The sequence below is a fragment of the Achroia grisella genome, unplaced genomic scaffold (genome assembly GCF_030625045.1).
Source record: "Achroia grisella isolate CSIRO2021 unplaced genomic scaffold, CSIRO_AGI_Agris_v1 utg18712, whole genome shotgun sequence".
In the NCBI taxonomy this organism is placed as follows: Eukaryota; Metazoa; Arthropoda; class Insecta; order Lepidoptera; family Pyralidae; genus Achroia; species Achroia grisella.
This window is the reverse complement of record NW_026712691.1, coordinates 12,680-31,797: the sequence shown is the minus strand read 5'-3', so window position 1 is coordinate 31,797 and position 19,118 is coordinate 12,680. Positions and strand designations below refer to the sequence as shown.

Here is a 19,118-nt window from a genome sequence, read left to right as displayed (position 1 = left end):
AACCTGGGAACTCCTTTGGGAAATTCTATAGATGTTTCGGAACTACAACGAGCAGTTGGAAGTATTCTCAATATAGAACAAAGTTTCTACTTCTGCTTCTGCCTTCGATACAAATATAATGCAACCGGGACGTTCGTTGTTCAATTTCAACTTTATCACATTGCGTCATACAAATGCATACATACTGCAAAGTTTTATTGAGTTTGGAATATTGTATGTTATTTTTATGTTAAACCTTACGTTTGACTGCGGTCCGGTAATACTATTGTCGAATTTCTAGGGAGCAAATTGTAGATATATGTAATTTAACCATGTAAATTAAAATGAGTGCAGCTTTTTGTTGTTTCATGAGATTCTTACAAAAATATTTATAACTACACTTTGTACAAAGTACCTATCTAAATACATATTATATTAGCTTAGCATAGTCATCATCATTATAATTTCAGCTAGTTATTTTAATATTCAATATCAATAAACTATTAATTGTTCTCTACAGATTTCAGTTAGCTTCTTTGTAGTGAATGGTTGCCCTACAGGTATTGGGAATTATAGAATCTGTGTTGTTAGCTATATAAATAGTCACAATGAATTTAACTATGTACATAATATAAATCTTCAACGGGATTTCAATTATCATAGCATCCTACTTAAGTAATTAAGGTTGTGTTTGATTTATTCAGATGTAAGTTCGTGCAATCACTCATGAATTGTTAAGAGAGCGTGCGGCAATTCTAGATGTTTAATAATTTAGTAAGTTGACTTCACGACGCCGCCGTTACATTATGGAGTAAATTAATTCCATTGGCATCAATCATTAAATATGAGTTAATGTTACCCGCATATTAACTTTTTTTTAAATATATTTATAAACAACCAACCTCGCTTTCAGTTATATACTGTCTACCTATATAAAGGAGGTCGTATAACTAGATGCATGTAGGTATTACACATATAAACCTTACAAAATAAATTATAGAAATCATAGTGAAAATCGTAATAAAATCAGTTTCCTGGTTAAGAAAAAGTTAGTTGAAAAACAGATATACTTTTTTAATACTATTAAGAATGAGTAGATATTAAGTATGCATATCTGGGTGGTGTTTTTTATTTACTAACACAAGTTTCCACTGAGGTGCACGCAAACCTACTCCATTATACGCTTCTTAATGAAAACGTCAGAGGGATACGATGTGGTACTTTGCATAACTCAATTAGACACAGTGTGACGTTCAGTCATGTCGATGCATGTAATTAGTTCACTAGTATATTGGTCTCTAGAATCTTATTCGTATTTGAACAAATGATTAATGCATGAAAATACATTTATTTTCAATAAAAAAAAATAATTTTAGTTAAATTGAAACATCATGAGGTCGGAATAAAGAATGACCCTTACGAATCTTAACTTTCAACTAAGCTCCTAATCTAATATAACCAGTTGTGGTCGGTGCCATTTATTCCCTTAAGTAATTTAATTATATTCGTTGGGTGTTTGTTTGGCACCAAGACACCAAGGACTAATAATAAAGCTTTGCAAAACTTTATTTTAATTTAATAATTGTCTTATTTATCGTTTAAATATTATTTTCTTTATTACTGACATAATTATTAAATCGTTGTATACTTATTTTTTCCATAGTATATAGGAATACAATTCGTTATAACGAGTACATACATTATCTTGAAACAAAAAAACAGCTTGAATTATTGGAATATTTGGTCATTATGAGTAGCTTATATTCAGAAAACTTACAAAAGGCTAGCTGAATAGTGGGAATAAATATTGTATTTTACTTTAAATGTTCCTTCTAATTTTTTCAAATTGGATATATATATATTTGCTATATTTGCTTATATATATTTATTAAATTTAATATACGGATGTCTTTCTGAAATCTGGATTTTTATTTAACTGCTTTCTTCTTATACAATAATTTGCACCTGCAAAAACATGGATGATACCTCAGAACAATAACAAAAAATGACATTGGCCTCGTGTATATTGCTCATCTAAACAGAGTTCATTACATTATTTCTTACAAGGTGTAAAATTATATGTCGTTATGTGAATGCCCTTAAAATTATTTATTATTATTATCTCCCGTAATATTATTTCGACTATCACGAACATGCACATTTACCTTTGTAAACCCGCGGATCATTATCAATATTCATGATAACAGTATGCAAATAAGTGTAGTGACAAACACGTTCACTTCAATGAAATGCATCATATTCGTATCAATAACGTAAGTTTATTTATAATGGTGTAATACATTCTCTAAAATAGATGCTTTCGAGATGTGGTGTTGGCGCAAAATGTTAGGAATATCATGGACGGAGCGCCGCACTAATGCATCTCTTTTGGAACAACTGGGTATCAGAACCCGTCTCTCTACTGTGTGCTTCCAGCGTCTGCTAACTTTTTTTGGCCACGTGGCCCGCCGAAAACCAGATATATTTGGAAAAAAATATAATGTTGGGCCACGTGGACGGTAGAAGGGGCAGAGGTAGGGCACCTGCACGTTGGACTGATCCTGTACGAGAAGCAGTCAAACAAAATATACAGTCGGCGGTCCATTTAGCACAAGATAGAAATGCCTGGAGAGTATTGGTTGGAAGGAGCATTCCTGGTGGTCACGACCCTCAGTCTTGAGGAACCGACAAAGAAGAGAATACATTCTCAGATACCCCTAGGAATGCATATTCACAATATGCCTATAAATGTACATATAACACAAATAGCGAAATCAGTCTTACTGGCTGAAATATAAACTTGATATCTATTAGTGGTATATCACATACTATGAAATTTGAAATTTGAATAGACGTTGCTTAGATATATGGCGTATTGGAGTAGGCGTTCACTACAAAAGGGCTTTTGGAAATTCAGATGTCAACGGAATAACGGTTTCGATTGGATAAAGCAAGTGAAGCTTCCTTCTATTTCTATTTATATATAAAGGTTGGTAGTATTTTTTGCGATTCACTTCGGCAAATGTAACTGCCATGCTAATTCAAACAGTGAAGTATGTAGCATATTTATATCATAAATGTATTTGTATTTGATTTGAAAAACTTGTGTTTTTTACGGGCTATTTGGTTTCTTGACCAAATGGAATTGAATTAAAAATAACGAATGAAACTGTAGTACTGTATGTAAAAAATCTACTTTTCATTACCATTTTATGATTTTCTTTATAAAAATATATTTCTATTTTTAAAATAATACTACATCTATAAGTTATACTTATCTTTATTGAAAAGCTTGTTAATTTAACATAATTGTTTTGAACTGTAATTATTTAGAGTTTTTAATAGTAATGATTTTTTAACCATTTTCATAAATACTTGTTTCTTCACTACAGTTATTTATATATTGTCTATTTTACTGTTTGAAATGGTTGAATATATAGATGCTTAGTGGATCACAACTCAAGCTATAGACGTATCCGTTACGATCATGGATCTTACAAGGTGATGGATGTGCTTTCACAACCCGCTCTATAGATCGGTAAATCTACTGACAACATCGGCTAGGATTAGCTACAGGGTTGTAAATATGAGAAAATGATAAATGAAATAATTCACATACATCAGTATTTATGTATGTGAATAATTTCATTTAAAGTATTTTGAAATAAATTTATCAAAATTTAATTTGAATGCAACGTAAGATACCTATCTTAAAAGTAAACTCCATACTTGAAAAGTAAGCGAGATAATTTCAATAAACTGTTACTAATTGCTTCATTATATTTTCAAACTTAATAAAGTAGGTACCAATTCATATTTTAAAAACATTTATATTATATTATAAGAAGTTAGTAGGCTACAAAGACATCGTCAATGGAGAACTCTACAAAGAGAAGTTTTAAAGTTATAAGTAGGTGGGGGTATCTTCCCTACTTTTAACTTATATTTATAGGAAGAATCTATATAATCTATTCTTTCAAACTTTTCATTTCAGTTGTTTTTATTTTTTATAGCCAACTATTGTTATACTAAACCAAAGCTTTGGTTTCTCTGTCTCACCTACTGCAGCAGACAAGCTGTAAGTTGTTTTTTAATTGAAGGTTGAGATAAGTCAGTGAAATTACTGGGCACTGTACTTACTAAATCTTATCCAAAATGCCAAAGCATAAGTAACGCACCACGAACGTCTCGTAATAACGTGATGTCTATACTGCTATTCATATGTAAAGGTAACGGTTACCATTTACCATCAAGTAGACCTTACGCGTGTTTGCTATTCCAGTTACATAAAAAATACTTATTTGGTTTGTTCGTAATTTAAATCTTACTAAAAGTACTAACCATTTAACTACTTAAAAATGTGTTACATGCACATTGTTCTTTTTTGTTCAATAATATATTAGCAAAAGAAATAATACCGAAGCAAATAAATTACGCCGAAGAATAATGGCTCACCGCATTCCCACGGGATCGGTGCTTATTCTGCGGTGACTCTACGTACTTGATGTACATAAGTACCTTTAATGAATCGAGAATATATCTGTTTATTTGTTTGTCAGTGACATACAGTGAACCGATTTTAACGATAGTTTTAGTAATCAAAAAAGATTTAATTAAAAATGAAATTAATATTTAATTAAAATATATTATTAGGCGCATTGCTGCGTCATTTTGTACAAAAAGACACTATATATACAGCATAGCGGATATCACGTTATGAAGTGATACCCACAAAAACATACCTATTACTTATATACATTACCATTCCAAAGCACCAAGAATGCCTCTTATCCTTTAATTTCGGTGCTTAATCTGGACCCTGAAACCGAAACAAAGCCTACAAAGCAAGGCAATTGGTGGATGAGAAATATACCGGGAATGTACCAGGATGTGAGTAAACAGGTGACTTTTGACAGTCTACCTATGCTGAAACTTTCACATTTTAGTAGGAATGATGAGCGTTTCTGAAATGTATTTTAATAATTGAAACTCTAAAAGTAGTACTTAATTAAAGGTCTTATTAATAAATATATAAGTAAATAATGTGAAAGGAATTCATTTACATTCAAATAAATAAATGGAAAAGGCTTTTTTTAGTTTAGTTTTAGTTTTAGCTCTCTAAAAGTTATAAGAAAATTTACTACGAATACTAACTGCTACGTACATGGTGTACTAATTGCCTGCATTAGACTAATTCAGATTGCAATTCATACTGTGCTCTGGTTGTTCAGCAAAAATGAAGTTTAAATCAGTAAAATTTTACTGTAATGACTCGATTAACAATCGAACCCGGAACGTCATTAATGCAAAGTAACGTGTCACCACTGCACCCGGGTGGTCGGCAAAGTATGAACTGAAACAATGTGGGTTAATTACCCATAAAGAAATAATAAAAAGGTATTTTTTATTAGTCTATTGTTACCAGCCAACATCATTTGACTACATTATGGGTCTTGTCACGTCCCTCTGAAAATCAGTATAAGTAGCTTGAACAAACAGTTGACGATACTGCGGAAGCTTCGTCTCAATGTTGCGAGTGGGAGGAATAAATTCAGACAGGTTGGATGGAAATGTGACTGAGAACTTGTTTATCCTATTTGTCATTTCTATTATTTTATATGTTTCCAGGCAAATCAAAGTTACTTTATGTTACACATAAGGTTGGTGGCCCATGAAACACAATGGTTTTAGCAAGGTCAATTATTAAAAATAAGGTGGGAGGACCTTGGAAGGCAACTCCTTGAATGGTCAATTACAAAGCTTATAATAGTCTATCCGCCTTATGCATATTTTAAAAGAGGACTATTGCATTAAACGAAGTCAAACAACAAATTCATAGCAAATTTGGACGAAATATCAATCTGTCTTAAAATTCTTGTAAGAAAAGCTCGCTTTTAAGGATAATCTTACAACGTTACCTATATATTTCTGAAAGGACGAAATTTGCTTGTAAAAGTTACATTATCTTTTCAGCAACACCTTGAGACTTACAAACATATTTATCACTGAATATTCAGGTCACAAAAACATCCAGCGGTAATCATAGTCAAGCAAGTTGTACCTACATAAATTGGAAATAACAAAAAGAAAAGTATGTATGATACACAAAGTAAGCGAAATTTATTAGAGAGATTAATAATAATAATAAATACATACTTTTGTAAGAGCATGTATATATAAAAGAATAATTCACAAGAAGTATTAAAAATAACAATAACAATAATTTGATGAATGCAAAAATCTTGTTTTTAATTTAGCCGAGGCTGTGAGTATAACTAAGATTACTATTCGCAAGATGAATGGAAGAAAAGAGTCATATGAAGCCGTGAAATGAGGCATATAAACGACATCCGCATTATTTTCTTTCAAAAGCCCCATGTTTAGAAGATAGGACGATATTTGCATTGAAGATTTTTTTCCTCAGCTTGGTTGTTGTTGAAATTACTGGTATTTATTACGTAAATATTTTTTTTCTCACATGATATTGTACACCTGTTCTGTATATTAATATAATTTTTTTTATCGCGGTAGATTATTAAAAGTCTGCGTCCCCACGTCAGTGCCGTTAAGCATTTTGCTTTGTACAAGCTGTTTCAGCAATGGGGTGTGATTAGGTAGTAAAATTACAGGATAAGTGGTATCCGTCTACGCACTCAACGCACCGCTCCGCGGGCTGCGGGGGCGGTGCTGCGCATCGGCAACTGCGGCCGGTGGCGGACACCGGCACTTCTTGTCCGACCGGCATCGACACTTACCGGCTTACAAATAATCCCTCCATTCTAAAATTTATCTGAATCTGTCCTTTGTTCATAACAGTTTTTATATTAAACCTATTAATAGAGTCCACTAGTTTCATTGGCTATCCAGGACGTAACAGTATCATATCTTAGCCCTCTGAAATGGCATCGCATAATTGATTTGCAATGCAGTCGATTTCTTTAAGATTTAAAATTAGACATATTATGGGAAATAAGACAGCCAGTGCTATCACTCTCTTGCTCCGGTTGTGTACATAATGGCGGATCACAAATGTACCCTTGCAAATTATAAATAGATATTTAATAATATATCTGGTTTGATTGGACTCACTTCTGATGCATATTAATGTTTGACTTGCTATGAAATAAGATATAATGTTTTAAACTACATGAAACTAATGCAATTTAGTCATTAAAGTCTAAAAATATTTGAACATCAATATTTTCGTATTCATATGAAAGAACAGTGCACTGTCTATCTCTACCCAAACACTTTATGAGAGACGGAAATAAATCGTTAAATGTTTACTACATTTATAAACACTATCATTCAGTAAGAATCATAAACCAAGTTTTTTGTAGTACGCCATAATGATATTATTTCTAGTGGAAAGATGCCAAATAAATTGTAACTGCATATTGAAACATCTTGACTATTGTTATAGTTGTCTCATAATATCTACAAGCGGCCAATGATGCATAAATAGCTAAAGATTTTTGAATAAAATAGGATAATAAGATGCAATATAAGTATCGTGCATCTTTACGATATAAACATAAACATTTTAGCTGATTTCACATGAATTTAAAAAGTTTTATTAAAAGGTTTTATTGCATGTACAATATTTGATAGACTACAATATCTCACAAGTAATCTTTTTGTACAATATTTGCTAATGTTAATGTTCCGTAAATAATTTTACGTCTGGGAGCTGTTCGGTGTAACCCTTATTTGCATATTTATCTTTACTCTAATTAAGAATTCTGTAAACATTATTTTACATTAATTTTATTAAGTAGTGCTCAATTAATTATATTAGGCATTAAATAGAGTACTTACCCCATGTACGTGTCATCATTTATTTATTAGTTATACAAATTGAAAACGTCTCATCCTAATCCACTCGTGTCTGAATAGACCAATTTGCCGAATGTTATCGACGATTTATAATGCAAATTCCGCTCAGCTGTTACCAACTGACTTCGGTAACCTGATCGCTGGAGAAACTCTCGAGCTATCGACAGTATAAATAATTCATTCGATCTCATTTCGGAGCTGTGATTTCACACTGTTTAAAAGGATAAAACTACGGTACCCTACCTTTTAAATGCACGCGTATGTGAATAAAGTAACGAGTTAGTTTCAAATTATCATAAATAAACGAATACTACTCAAGATTTTTGTTTTAGTTTGAATTAATTGCTTTTTACTATAGGATAAAATAAAAGTAAATAGACTAAAATTAGTTGTCTGTAAAATTATAAATAAGTAGCGCTCTTCGCTTCCTTCATTATCATAGTAATTGTCCAGCGAAGACTTTGTACAAGGCTAGTCTAGTTATAGGTTACTTAACTTTGTCATGACTTGTTATACTATCATATGGCACAAAGTATGCATGTAGTTTTTCAGTTTGTAGTCACATGTTAGAATGGTTCCCAATCTGGGATAAAAATCTGGAAAATTCTTTATTTGCAGGTGTTTATGAATTGCAGTCTTTTCAAATTCTATGTAGTACAACTAGATATATATGAACAACAAATGTACAAGGCGACACAAAAAATACAATTCTTGGGAAGACAAAACTGCCGATTTGTTTTAACGTTACCCGAGAGATTGTAGTCATCAGTTTGACCAGCCTATAAAAATATACCCGTCCATTGGTGTTAGTAGAAACAGTTCTACTATAGCTTGGAATTGACAAAAAATTCAGTGTTTGTAGCGTTAGGTTCGAGTACAAACTTCTATAAAATAGTCTTAGTAACTATGCGGAAAACAATTCTATTAATTATGTTTTTCCTATATGTATATACATGTTAGAAGAAGAAATAGATAAAATGGAAAACCATGTATATACTTATTACTAAGACATACGCATATTACAATAAAAGTAGGAATGGACCCAGGTTCAGTAGTAGATATAAATACTTTATCGTTTTTTGTGTGAAACTAGAGGTTATAAAATAGACTCATTGCAAAACATACTAATGGTACAGCCATCAGCTAGTTGTGTTAGTGAACTATGTTTAGCATATTAATTTACATTTCATTGTAACTATTTGCGTGAGTTTTAGTTATTTATTGCATTAAGCCATTATTAATTAGTATCAAGGGACCGAAATATAAATTAAATCTTTTAAATTACTATTTAATTCATATGCCATATAAATTTCATCATATAACTTTCAAATAATAAAAAAAATATCAAATCGGTTGATTAGAGATGCATGTTGCAATTCCTAAAAACTATAGTGTTGTCTTTGTACTTTTTAACTTTACGATCGTATTTTACTTTTTCAAACGTAACAGTTTCAAAAATAATGATATACCTAATAGTTACTTACTTTGCGAATAACTTTAGTTTGGTCGATTTCTAAAATCTGCATTTACCTGTTAATCAGGTTGACAGTATACGACGGGCGTGGAAATTACAATTCACTCATGGAAATAGAAGGGTTTTTTTTTATTTCTGGGTAACACAGTTATTTTTTGGTTCAGTGTATCAATTTAAGTAAGAAACAAAATACCGAGTACTGTTTATAAACCTACATAATATAACAAATAAGAGATACAACTGATAAAAGAATATATATTGGTACCAAATGGATGAACGATTTTCTATTTAAATATTAAACCATATTTTAAATGATTATTGCGTCGCAAGAGACCATTTTATGGTTTATTTATGCATTATTAAATCGGGTCTTGAATCGTAAATGATAACTACTGTATGGAATATAAACTTCTGCGTGGAATACACTGATAAATAAGTTTAAACAAAGTTCCAATCTAGCGACGGTAGTAGATATTGACATAGCTGTACTGCAATCAGCTCGTGGTCACTGCAAGTGGAACCTAGTCGAAAAGTCGAGAGAATTAATCTATATTTACTATGCATTTATTCGGGTTAAAATTCGATTAAGTATATAGTTTACATGTATAAAACACGAAATATAAAAATAATAAATTTAATGTTCTCCTTGAAGAATTCTATATCTCTTGAGAAAATTAATAAGGAGTTCATTTTAAAATTTGTATTATATTACTATTACTAAGACCTGGAGATTAGTTCACGGTCGGTGCCAAGCGGTGCTTGAAATAAACAAATTAAATAGATAAATTTCTTTGTAAAATAAATATAAGCCAAATAGAAGACTCGTTGGGGATTTAGGGATGGAAAAACAGATCTTTTGACATTCCTTCATGGCAAAAAATATTCTAACACATTTCCCGCATCTCTGAGGTTAGTTGGACCGTGTATTGAGTTGATTTGGCTCGGCCGCACTTATCAGATATTTCCTGGAAACACTGCTGGAAGGCTATTCTCTATATCTTGTTTAAACTGTTACAACGACTATGACAGCGAAGTTTTAATTATATCAAACACCACTAAATTATATACCGCTTCACGTCAAAAGTTACCTATTATATATATAAAAAATATTACAATATTAAATTTGTTCATAGAGTGTGTAAGGTTGTTCGAGATGCGTTTGAGCGTAAAGAGTATTGCTCCGCAGCATTTATAGATGTACAGCAAGCATTCGATAAAGTTTGGCATGAAGGCTTACTCTATAAAATCAAGAACCTCCTCCCATATAATCTATATAGGCTAATGGAGTCTTATCTCAGAGAAAGTATCTTCCAAGTAAAGGAGAGAGTACACCTCGGCATTTTACGAAGTTCTGGCTGGGGTGCCACAAGGCTCCGTACTTGGTCCACTACTATATAGTATCTTCACAGCAGATATTCCGGAAACACAGGGAACAATCGTAGCCTCCTTTGCAGATGATACAGCCATCTTAGCTTGTAGTAAAAATCAAGTGGAGGCTACAGATCTGTTACAAAATGCTCTCACAAAGATTGGTCTGTGGTTAAAGCAATGGAAAATTAAATTCAGCGCCTCAAAATCAGTTCACATAACTTTCACCCTTAGAAAAGGCAACTACATCCGTGATGATGGGTTCGAGCACACTTCCCACTAGTGAAACTGTGAAATACCTGGGTATGCATCTTGATCGTCGACTCACTTGGTCTAAGCACATCCAAGCTAAAAGAGATGAGATTAATATCAAATATAGAGAAATGCAATGGCTGCTTGGAAGAAACTCAAAGCTGTCTACTGACAATAAGCTATTCATATACAAGACAATCCTTAAGCCAATCTGGACGTATGAGCTCCAGCTGTGGGGTTCTGCAAGTGTTACCAACATCAACAAAATTCAAAGAGCTCAAAACTACATGCAAACCTGTAACGCACCCTGGTTTATTCGTAACTCGGAGGTTCATCACCACCTGGGGATCAACTCTGTCAAGGAGGAAATCTCTCAAACAATAAAAAAATATAAAATCAAGCTGGACAGACATCCAAATAAACTTGCTGTTTAACTGACGTTGCCTAATTATATGGCACGTCTTAAGAGACGTAAAATACCAGACTTCAACAACCTGGCATAAGCTGGAATATCTGAGGCATTCTCAATGGAGAATCACCTCTCACGATATCAGATAGTCAACAAATCTACTTATAGTCTGGACGACTGATTGCATGATATAAAAAAAAATTGTACCTTTAACTTAACTACAACAGATGTTATTGAGAACATTATACAATTTCATATTGTAGTATGTTTATTAAGATTTATGTATGTATGTACATATATTAACTAATTACGTAAAATTTCATTAATATCGCCTGATATTATTTTGATCATTCTTAATATTATGGTGTGTATAAAGTGAAAACGTACTTTAAAAAAATATTACCAGTATATGAACGAGCTTAATTAGAAAAATAATATTTGTCATATAAAAATACTAACCTTTGCAGGGTCCTGTTGATTGCCAGTAACGTAAACGGAAGCCCGCCGACCAAGGAGAGTACGACTGACGATGGAACTGCTTCGTCTCCCAGACAAACGATCCTGCGGCACTGGCAGCATTTTCACTATTGTTTTTTATACTTATTATTAATCAACACTTCTTCAACATTGGCACTACGACACTTATATTATGTTATTTGGCTTTTTTGTCTTCTAAACTAGAGGCACTAATTTACGGTGGTGTTTTGTATTAATAGACGAACTGGGATAGAAGGAGCTTCATGTAACCTATTATAGAATATTTGTATGACGAGGAAATGTTATCTGTAACAAGGAAAAGCTTTTATTACTTTTTCAAATAATGTATATAAATGTAAAATTACTTTGTGTTTCTTTAAAACAAAAATAAGTTTGTTTTCTAATTTAATAGTTTGGTACCGTTTTTGTAATTTGAATCTAAAAGTATCTTAAATTAGTTTATACTTCGTTTATTGTTGTTGTATAGTATTATTAAAATATATGATAATGTAAATTAATTAATAACATCATCTAAAACAAACTCAGACATATGTAGATCATTAATATTACTTTTCTATTTACGTAAGTGTAGGCGTTTCAATTGAATGTGGTTACTAAGTTGAGAGTTTTTGTATCATCACAAGAGATCCAGAAAGATGGGAGGCAACTAGAAATGATGAGGGTCATCATTTGCGAACGCCTTTTTCGCGTCCGCCAATCACTTGCAAAAATGATATGGGTCCTCTGATATTTCCTTCTATAGACTTAAATACTTATCCTTTGTACAACATATACATAAACATTGACTCTGTTCTGTATTCGGGAATAACATATTTTTTAACAACAAAATATTAAGTTTCACATTTGTTGTATAAATATCCCATTGTTATTATGTAAAATTGTTTTTTGATTTAGACTGATAAATTTAATTAATAAAAAAAAAAAATTAAATATTCAAGGTATTTTTTTTAAGGTTTTTTTTGGTATTCCTACAAATAGTGATATAATACACGCATAATTAAACACCAGGGTTCACACATATCTAATCGTCATTAAAATGAGAAGAATTTAGCATTTAAATATTAGGGAACATTCACTTCTCCTCAAGGGAATGCTTCCTCATTGTTCATTCCTCAATGTAGCCTATAAGGTATCGACCTCTCCACGTGGTCTTTCAAGAACACTAGCGCACTTCAGGCCTGGTGAATTTGTCGCGATAGGCTATTTTACCTAATTTCATTCTCTTGCGTTATTATTCTATTTATATCCGATTGTGTGTACTCGTACATTTATCATACAATGTAAAAAACATTACCTGAAATAAATAAATAAATCACAAAATTAAATTAAATTAAATTTCAGCTTTTTTATAGTGTAAAGGGCAAACGCGTTTCCCGCACACCTGATCGTAAGTAATTAAGACCGCCCATCAGAACACATATTACACTCACTGCAGGTAAGTTGTTGGTCTTTAAAGATGGTGTGAGTAGGAAAAGGTAATAAAAAAGAGCTGGGAGTGTGCACGATGGGCATTAGTTCTAAGTGTTTGTATTACCCAAAGAAGCAGAATTTATATTAATTTCTTAATTTAAAATCAGTATGCAATCTTTATCTTGTAATATCATCGATAGACAGAACTATGGCAACAGAAATACGCATGTCCCGAGAGTGGCCATTGTGTATGGCAATGGCCTGCCCTGGCCACTGACAAACGATATATACAAATCCCTAAGGCTCTCAGGCTCATGGCTTTGACCATCAATAAGATATTATATTCAGGACGTCTAGTTGAATTATACTACAGCTGTAGGTATAAACCTAAATATATAATAATTTTGAAATTGAGCAGGTTTTCAACGGCAGTGTTTTATAATCTTATAATATACGCATAACTACTAGAAACCGGGTATGTCAGTGATTTTAAAAACATAGTAGTTTTGGTATAGGATCAATATACACTTGACTTTTTTTATTAAGCCATGACAAACATTTGTTGATAGTAATAGCATATACGATATTATTTAATTATAAGCATTATGTATATAAATGTGTAATACCTATATAAAAATTTGTAATGTAAAAATAAGGACCTATATATTTATAAATGAGTCATTAGGTTTGTATCGTATATGTATGTATCGTATGTATAGTGTATTGCTAATATTTTTTGTAAGTATATTTTATTAATTTATAAATACGCTATACTTAATAACATTATATACAATAGATAAATCAGAAGCTAAGATTTGAATGGACATTTTTCTAAAGCAATTAGGCAATCTATCATATGAGAATGTACCATTTTGAAACAGATTGTACCGACTGTTGCAAAAGAGAACGAGATGATTTGATATAATCTTCTGTTTGAGACTTGAGATGCAATGGAGTTGTTATTTGAATGATCACACAGAATTACTCATAAAATTATTTAATTGTGTTTAAAATTTGATAGCTCTTTCAGACGTTGCTCGTAAGGTGCTCACCTTATTTTTAGTCCTCATATTTAGTTTTCGCTGTGCGCTTATATAACCTTACGGCAATTTTTATTGTCACTGAAATTCTGATACTAAGTCGCAAGAGTAATTTTTTTAAACCATTACATAACATTACATAGTATAAAATAAAGTCGCTATCGCTGTCTGTCCGTCCCTATGTATGCTTAAATCTTTAAAAATACGCAACGGATTTTGAAACGGTTTTTTTAAATATATAGAGTGATTCTAGAAAAAGGTACGGTAAGGTATAATACATGTACATCTGGGCGAAGCTGGGGCAAGTAGCTAGTTTATTATAAACTAAACGTACTAGTTGAATAAGAATTTAATTATATCTAAAAATTTCAGATGAGTAACAGTTTTCAATTATAAACTGCAAAAAATAGATCCATAATAGTTGAGCTCTGTTTGTGAGCAGTTATACCTTTAATGAATAAGAGTCTTAATAATAAAATATAAACACTAACTATATATTATACACCTCATACACAAAGTACATATACATATATAATAATTGTGTAAAAATATTTGGACTGGTCAAAAATATCATTGCGACATTGTGTCAAACTTTACTAATATCTTGAGTAAAACGAATTAATTTTCGTACATAAAATACAATTAGAAATAAAGATAAAAAATATATTTTTTTTATGTAAAAATAGCAAATAAGCTGATGACTGACAACGCACCTGATGGTGAGTGGTAACCAATCAAAGCAAGGTGTTTGGCGGCTGATTGTAAAGTAGACTGACGTACCCACGCAGAGAACTTTTTTCAAAGTCTACCTCAGTTGAAAGTTATACCGAAATTCTTATAATGTCGGCAGAAAGTAAATACAGCACGTAAGTAAAATAAAATAAAATGAACAAGCAAGTTTCGAAAGCGGACGTTACCGACGTTAGGCAGTAATGTTTTTCGTCTAGGATTTGTGAGCTCACCAAATGGGGTTGAAAGCTTCCGTACAGTTCATTTGGTGTGTCGTATTATATGGTTTGTCCGTGTAGAGACCACGTGGCTAATCTGTACATTACTTACATACTTTGTTACAACTTGTACACCAATATCGCGCTGTAGTTCCATTACATGACTTTATTGTAATTCATTTTCAAACCAAACCTCAGTGAACAGAATGAGCAAGTAAAATAAAATACACAAATTCGTCCTAGTTGGATAATACAGTTACTAGTAGCACACAAAAAATAAATATATATTAAATTAATTTTAATATACATATATTTTTTGTATTTACATCTCACCACTAATAGCTTTCATTATACGATATTAAAGAAATATGAGCATGACAGCTCAAATAATTAAATACGAGTAATGACGAGTATATACCAAGTGTACATTTCAACAATACGCAATATTAACTTCACCACTGCGAGGTATCGACGGCAACGGTTACATATGTATATCAGTTCAGAATGGGCACTGGCAAATAAGTTTTCACTCTTTATGTGGTGTGACTGAAGAGGATGTAAAAGAGATTCAAGTTCAATATGTGTAATATAAAATACTTAACAGAAAAGTGGTTTGCACAGCGGTTGCAAGTAGTGAGGTGTGTCTCGTTAACCTCGACGTACCTTTGACTTGGGCGTGAATTTAACATGTGCAAATACGTCACTAGTCCACCCGAGTTCTCCTGACCCAGAATAGAAAATGATTAAGACCGGAAAAACACAAAACCGTGCGTGCTCCAGAAAATTCTATTATAGGTATACTGTAATTTCATTTATTCAAGCTATGCAATCAGTAAACCAACTTCATTATATTATTATGCATATGTTCCTGTTTGTATACTCTCTTTATATTGTTAATAAAAAGTATAGATTTAATTATCTAACTATCCTCCTGTGAGAACCTTTACGGAGCAGATAAGGGTGTTCGCACTTATATATATTAACATCTGCCCTATGTCAATTGTCCAAATATATGTAAATAATTTTCGTTATTTCTGGAATGAAATGAAACGGTTTTGTAAAACTAATCATTAGTTATTAGTTATTGAATTAAAACTAATCATTAGTTAGTATTTAATCACATTAGTTTATTAAATAACTGCGTATATGAAGAAAATAATTTCATCATATAAAAATATATATCAATTAAGTATATGTTTTTATGTAAACATAAATTATATTTATAAAAAGAAACTTAGATAGTTTTGAATTTGATACGGATGCTGAAATTCGGTTTTCTGTTGTAAAACCCATTTTTGGTCCTGCATAATCAAAAGGTCCATTTATTTAGAACTGTCATCAAGGTGATGTCAAATTCAATTATAAATTAATGAATGGAAATTATCAGTGATCGAACGTATATCCGGAATTATGCTTACACCCACTCATAACTGTTAACTAACTTGGCCGATCGCAAACAAAGGCTTTTACTATACGAGATAACATCACACATGTCTTATAATGACATGTGCATCTACATATATTATAATGGACAATATGCACATAAAAGAAAAGTAACAAATGATAAAAGGAAAACAAGATGTTATCATCGTATTGTATATATGTAGAAGTAATTAAAGGTGCCAAGTAGAAGTGCAACCTAAATTTATTCCAAAGATTGTATATTGATTTGATGTCTTATTTTTACACGTTAAATAAAAAAAGAGATATATATTTATCTAATGTATAGTATATCTAATGGCAGCAATAATATACTTACCTACCTATCTATATCGAAAAAGTCAAAGAGAGTAAAAATATATAAATAGTAAGAGTAAATTTTATAGATCCAAGTACAGTAATAAATTAAATTCTAAAGTTGCTGAAGTGTGAAACTGTCATGAGCAATTTATAAGAAAACTTTACAAATGTGGATTAAACTTTGCCACTAATAGTTAATTTTCAATAAAAAAAACTAAAAATAATAGTTTTATATAAAACATTAATAAAATACTAGCACTTCAAATGTCATTGGCTAATATTTTAGCGGGAAAATTTAATTTCAAACCGTATTCCCTTTAAGTAGGTCAAACAATAACATTCTCGTGAGACGTCAAGCGCACCGGGCAGCTTGATAATATACTTAATCCTATTGAGTTTATTATGTTATCCTCAGTGTCATCTCTTTTTATGACTGGCAGGAGTTTGTTAAATTTATATTTCAATGGTATCTATACCCTGTGGGGAGCCTTGTTGTACTCGAATGATCGCATTTCGCACGTGACCTGAAAACCACTAGATATTCTGGCGCTACCGGATAAGGCTGCTCTGTCAACTGAGTATTAACTCTGTATTGCATTACTATGTATGTCGATTCTACAACAGTAGGCATATGAGTACGTTTACTTGTACAAGACAAGCTCTTGAATATTTTATTATCTGTAGTTGTTGCAAAACTCCAAAATTAAAGGAATACCAAACAAACTTCCTCTATTTAGGCGATATAACTTTTTATGGGTAACTGTACACATATACACAACGTATTATTTATATGTAACTCTATATTTATAAATTTCTATTATGTTACAATTCTATAATGTACATCTTAAAATATAAATCTTGTTTGAAGTTGTAGTCGTCCTGTGCTATAATTATGAAAAAGTGTACTTATTTTATACCAAAACATCTTTAAAAACTTTGTCCATTGTAATATTGGCGCGCGACTATTTAATTTTAAAAAGACTTGCACTGTTTAACGTCCAAGTACTAAGAAATTTTGTGCAAGTAGGTACTAAGAAAATTTGAGAAAGGTAGTCATAGCCACTATTATACCCGAATGCGAGCTCCTTACCATATTTAACCTATTATGAGGTTAATGGGCAATGATGGAGGCGTTTGCGCTCGCGGGTCGGTTCGAAGCTTAATTTTCCGCCAGTCTTTAGTTAACGAGTCGAGGCATAAGCCCTCCGCACTAGTACACGCTAGCTTTTCATCACAGAACTGATGGCTTTCACGAATAAATACGCTTTAGAGTATGCGTGAGCACTCACTTCAACTCATTTGTTTCTAATATTTCTGAATATTGCGGTAAATATAATGAGGGTGAATGACATTTAACCACAGTTAATATGTAGGTATACTTAATGAATCATAATAAAATAATAGTATAATAATATCTCTCCATTTACAAAATTTGATGCAAATCTATATAGACGTTACATCATAATAGAGTAACCAACATATAAAACTGTATGTATGTACTTTTATTTTATCTGTATATAGGTATAAAGAAAACACAGAAAAAGCCTTGGTATACGGAGTTATATGTTAGGAACGATTATCAAGACATTGAAGTATAAACAAGAATGTACAATACAATAACTATAAATTCAAATACAAGTTTAGAATAACAAATACATTTCTGATTAACCAGTACAGTATACAAAATAACTATAGTTTATTATTTTCCCATACATAATATATGTACGAGTACGTTTATTAATATTAGTTTCTATCATACAAGTAAATAATATAATTGTAGCTTAATGTTACAGAAAACTTTTTATCCTATCTCAAGTATATAAAACCACAAGTCGCATTTCTGTTTGTTTTAATTTACTGAAACTGTCTGGGTCGTGGCCAGAACAGGGTGGGCTAGTGGTTACTAACCCGACTTAAAAGTCACAAGTGTGTTCAAATGTGGTTGCCATTAAAAACTTTGTTTCACAATTAAATTTTTCAATTGGCTCTCTCGTCACTTTTCGAGATACAATTTTTTTTATTGGAGGGTCTTCACTAGTATAAGTTAACTGATCATCTGATTTGATCTGTTGGACGACTGTATACATGAAAAGCGTCACAGACATTACCATGTGGTCCATTAAAAATTACCATTTAAAAATGTCCCGTGATGCCACGCGATATTT

At 31.7% G+C, this 19,118-nt stretch overlaps 1 protein-coding gene across 1 annotated transcript in view; it reads right to left on the bottom strand.

The window, feature by feature from the left end:
* LOC131841688 (uncharacterized) overlaps positions 1 to 12,047 on the bottom strand; it is a 62,755-nt gene extending 50,708 nt beyond the window's left edge. The window contains exon 1 of the mRNA XM_059190001.1: positions 11,778 to 12,047. Coding sequence (XP_059045984.1) covers positions 11,778 to 11,897 — 120 coding nt within the window. The 5' untranslated portion in view covers positions 11,898 to 12,047. The remainder of the gene's footprint in view (positions 1 to 11,777) is intronic.
* Positions 12,048 to 19,118: the final 7,071 nt, after the last annotated feature.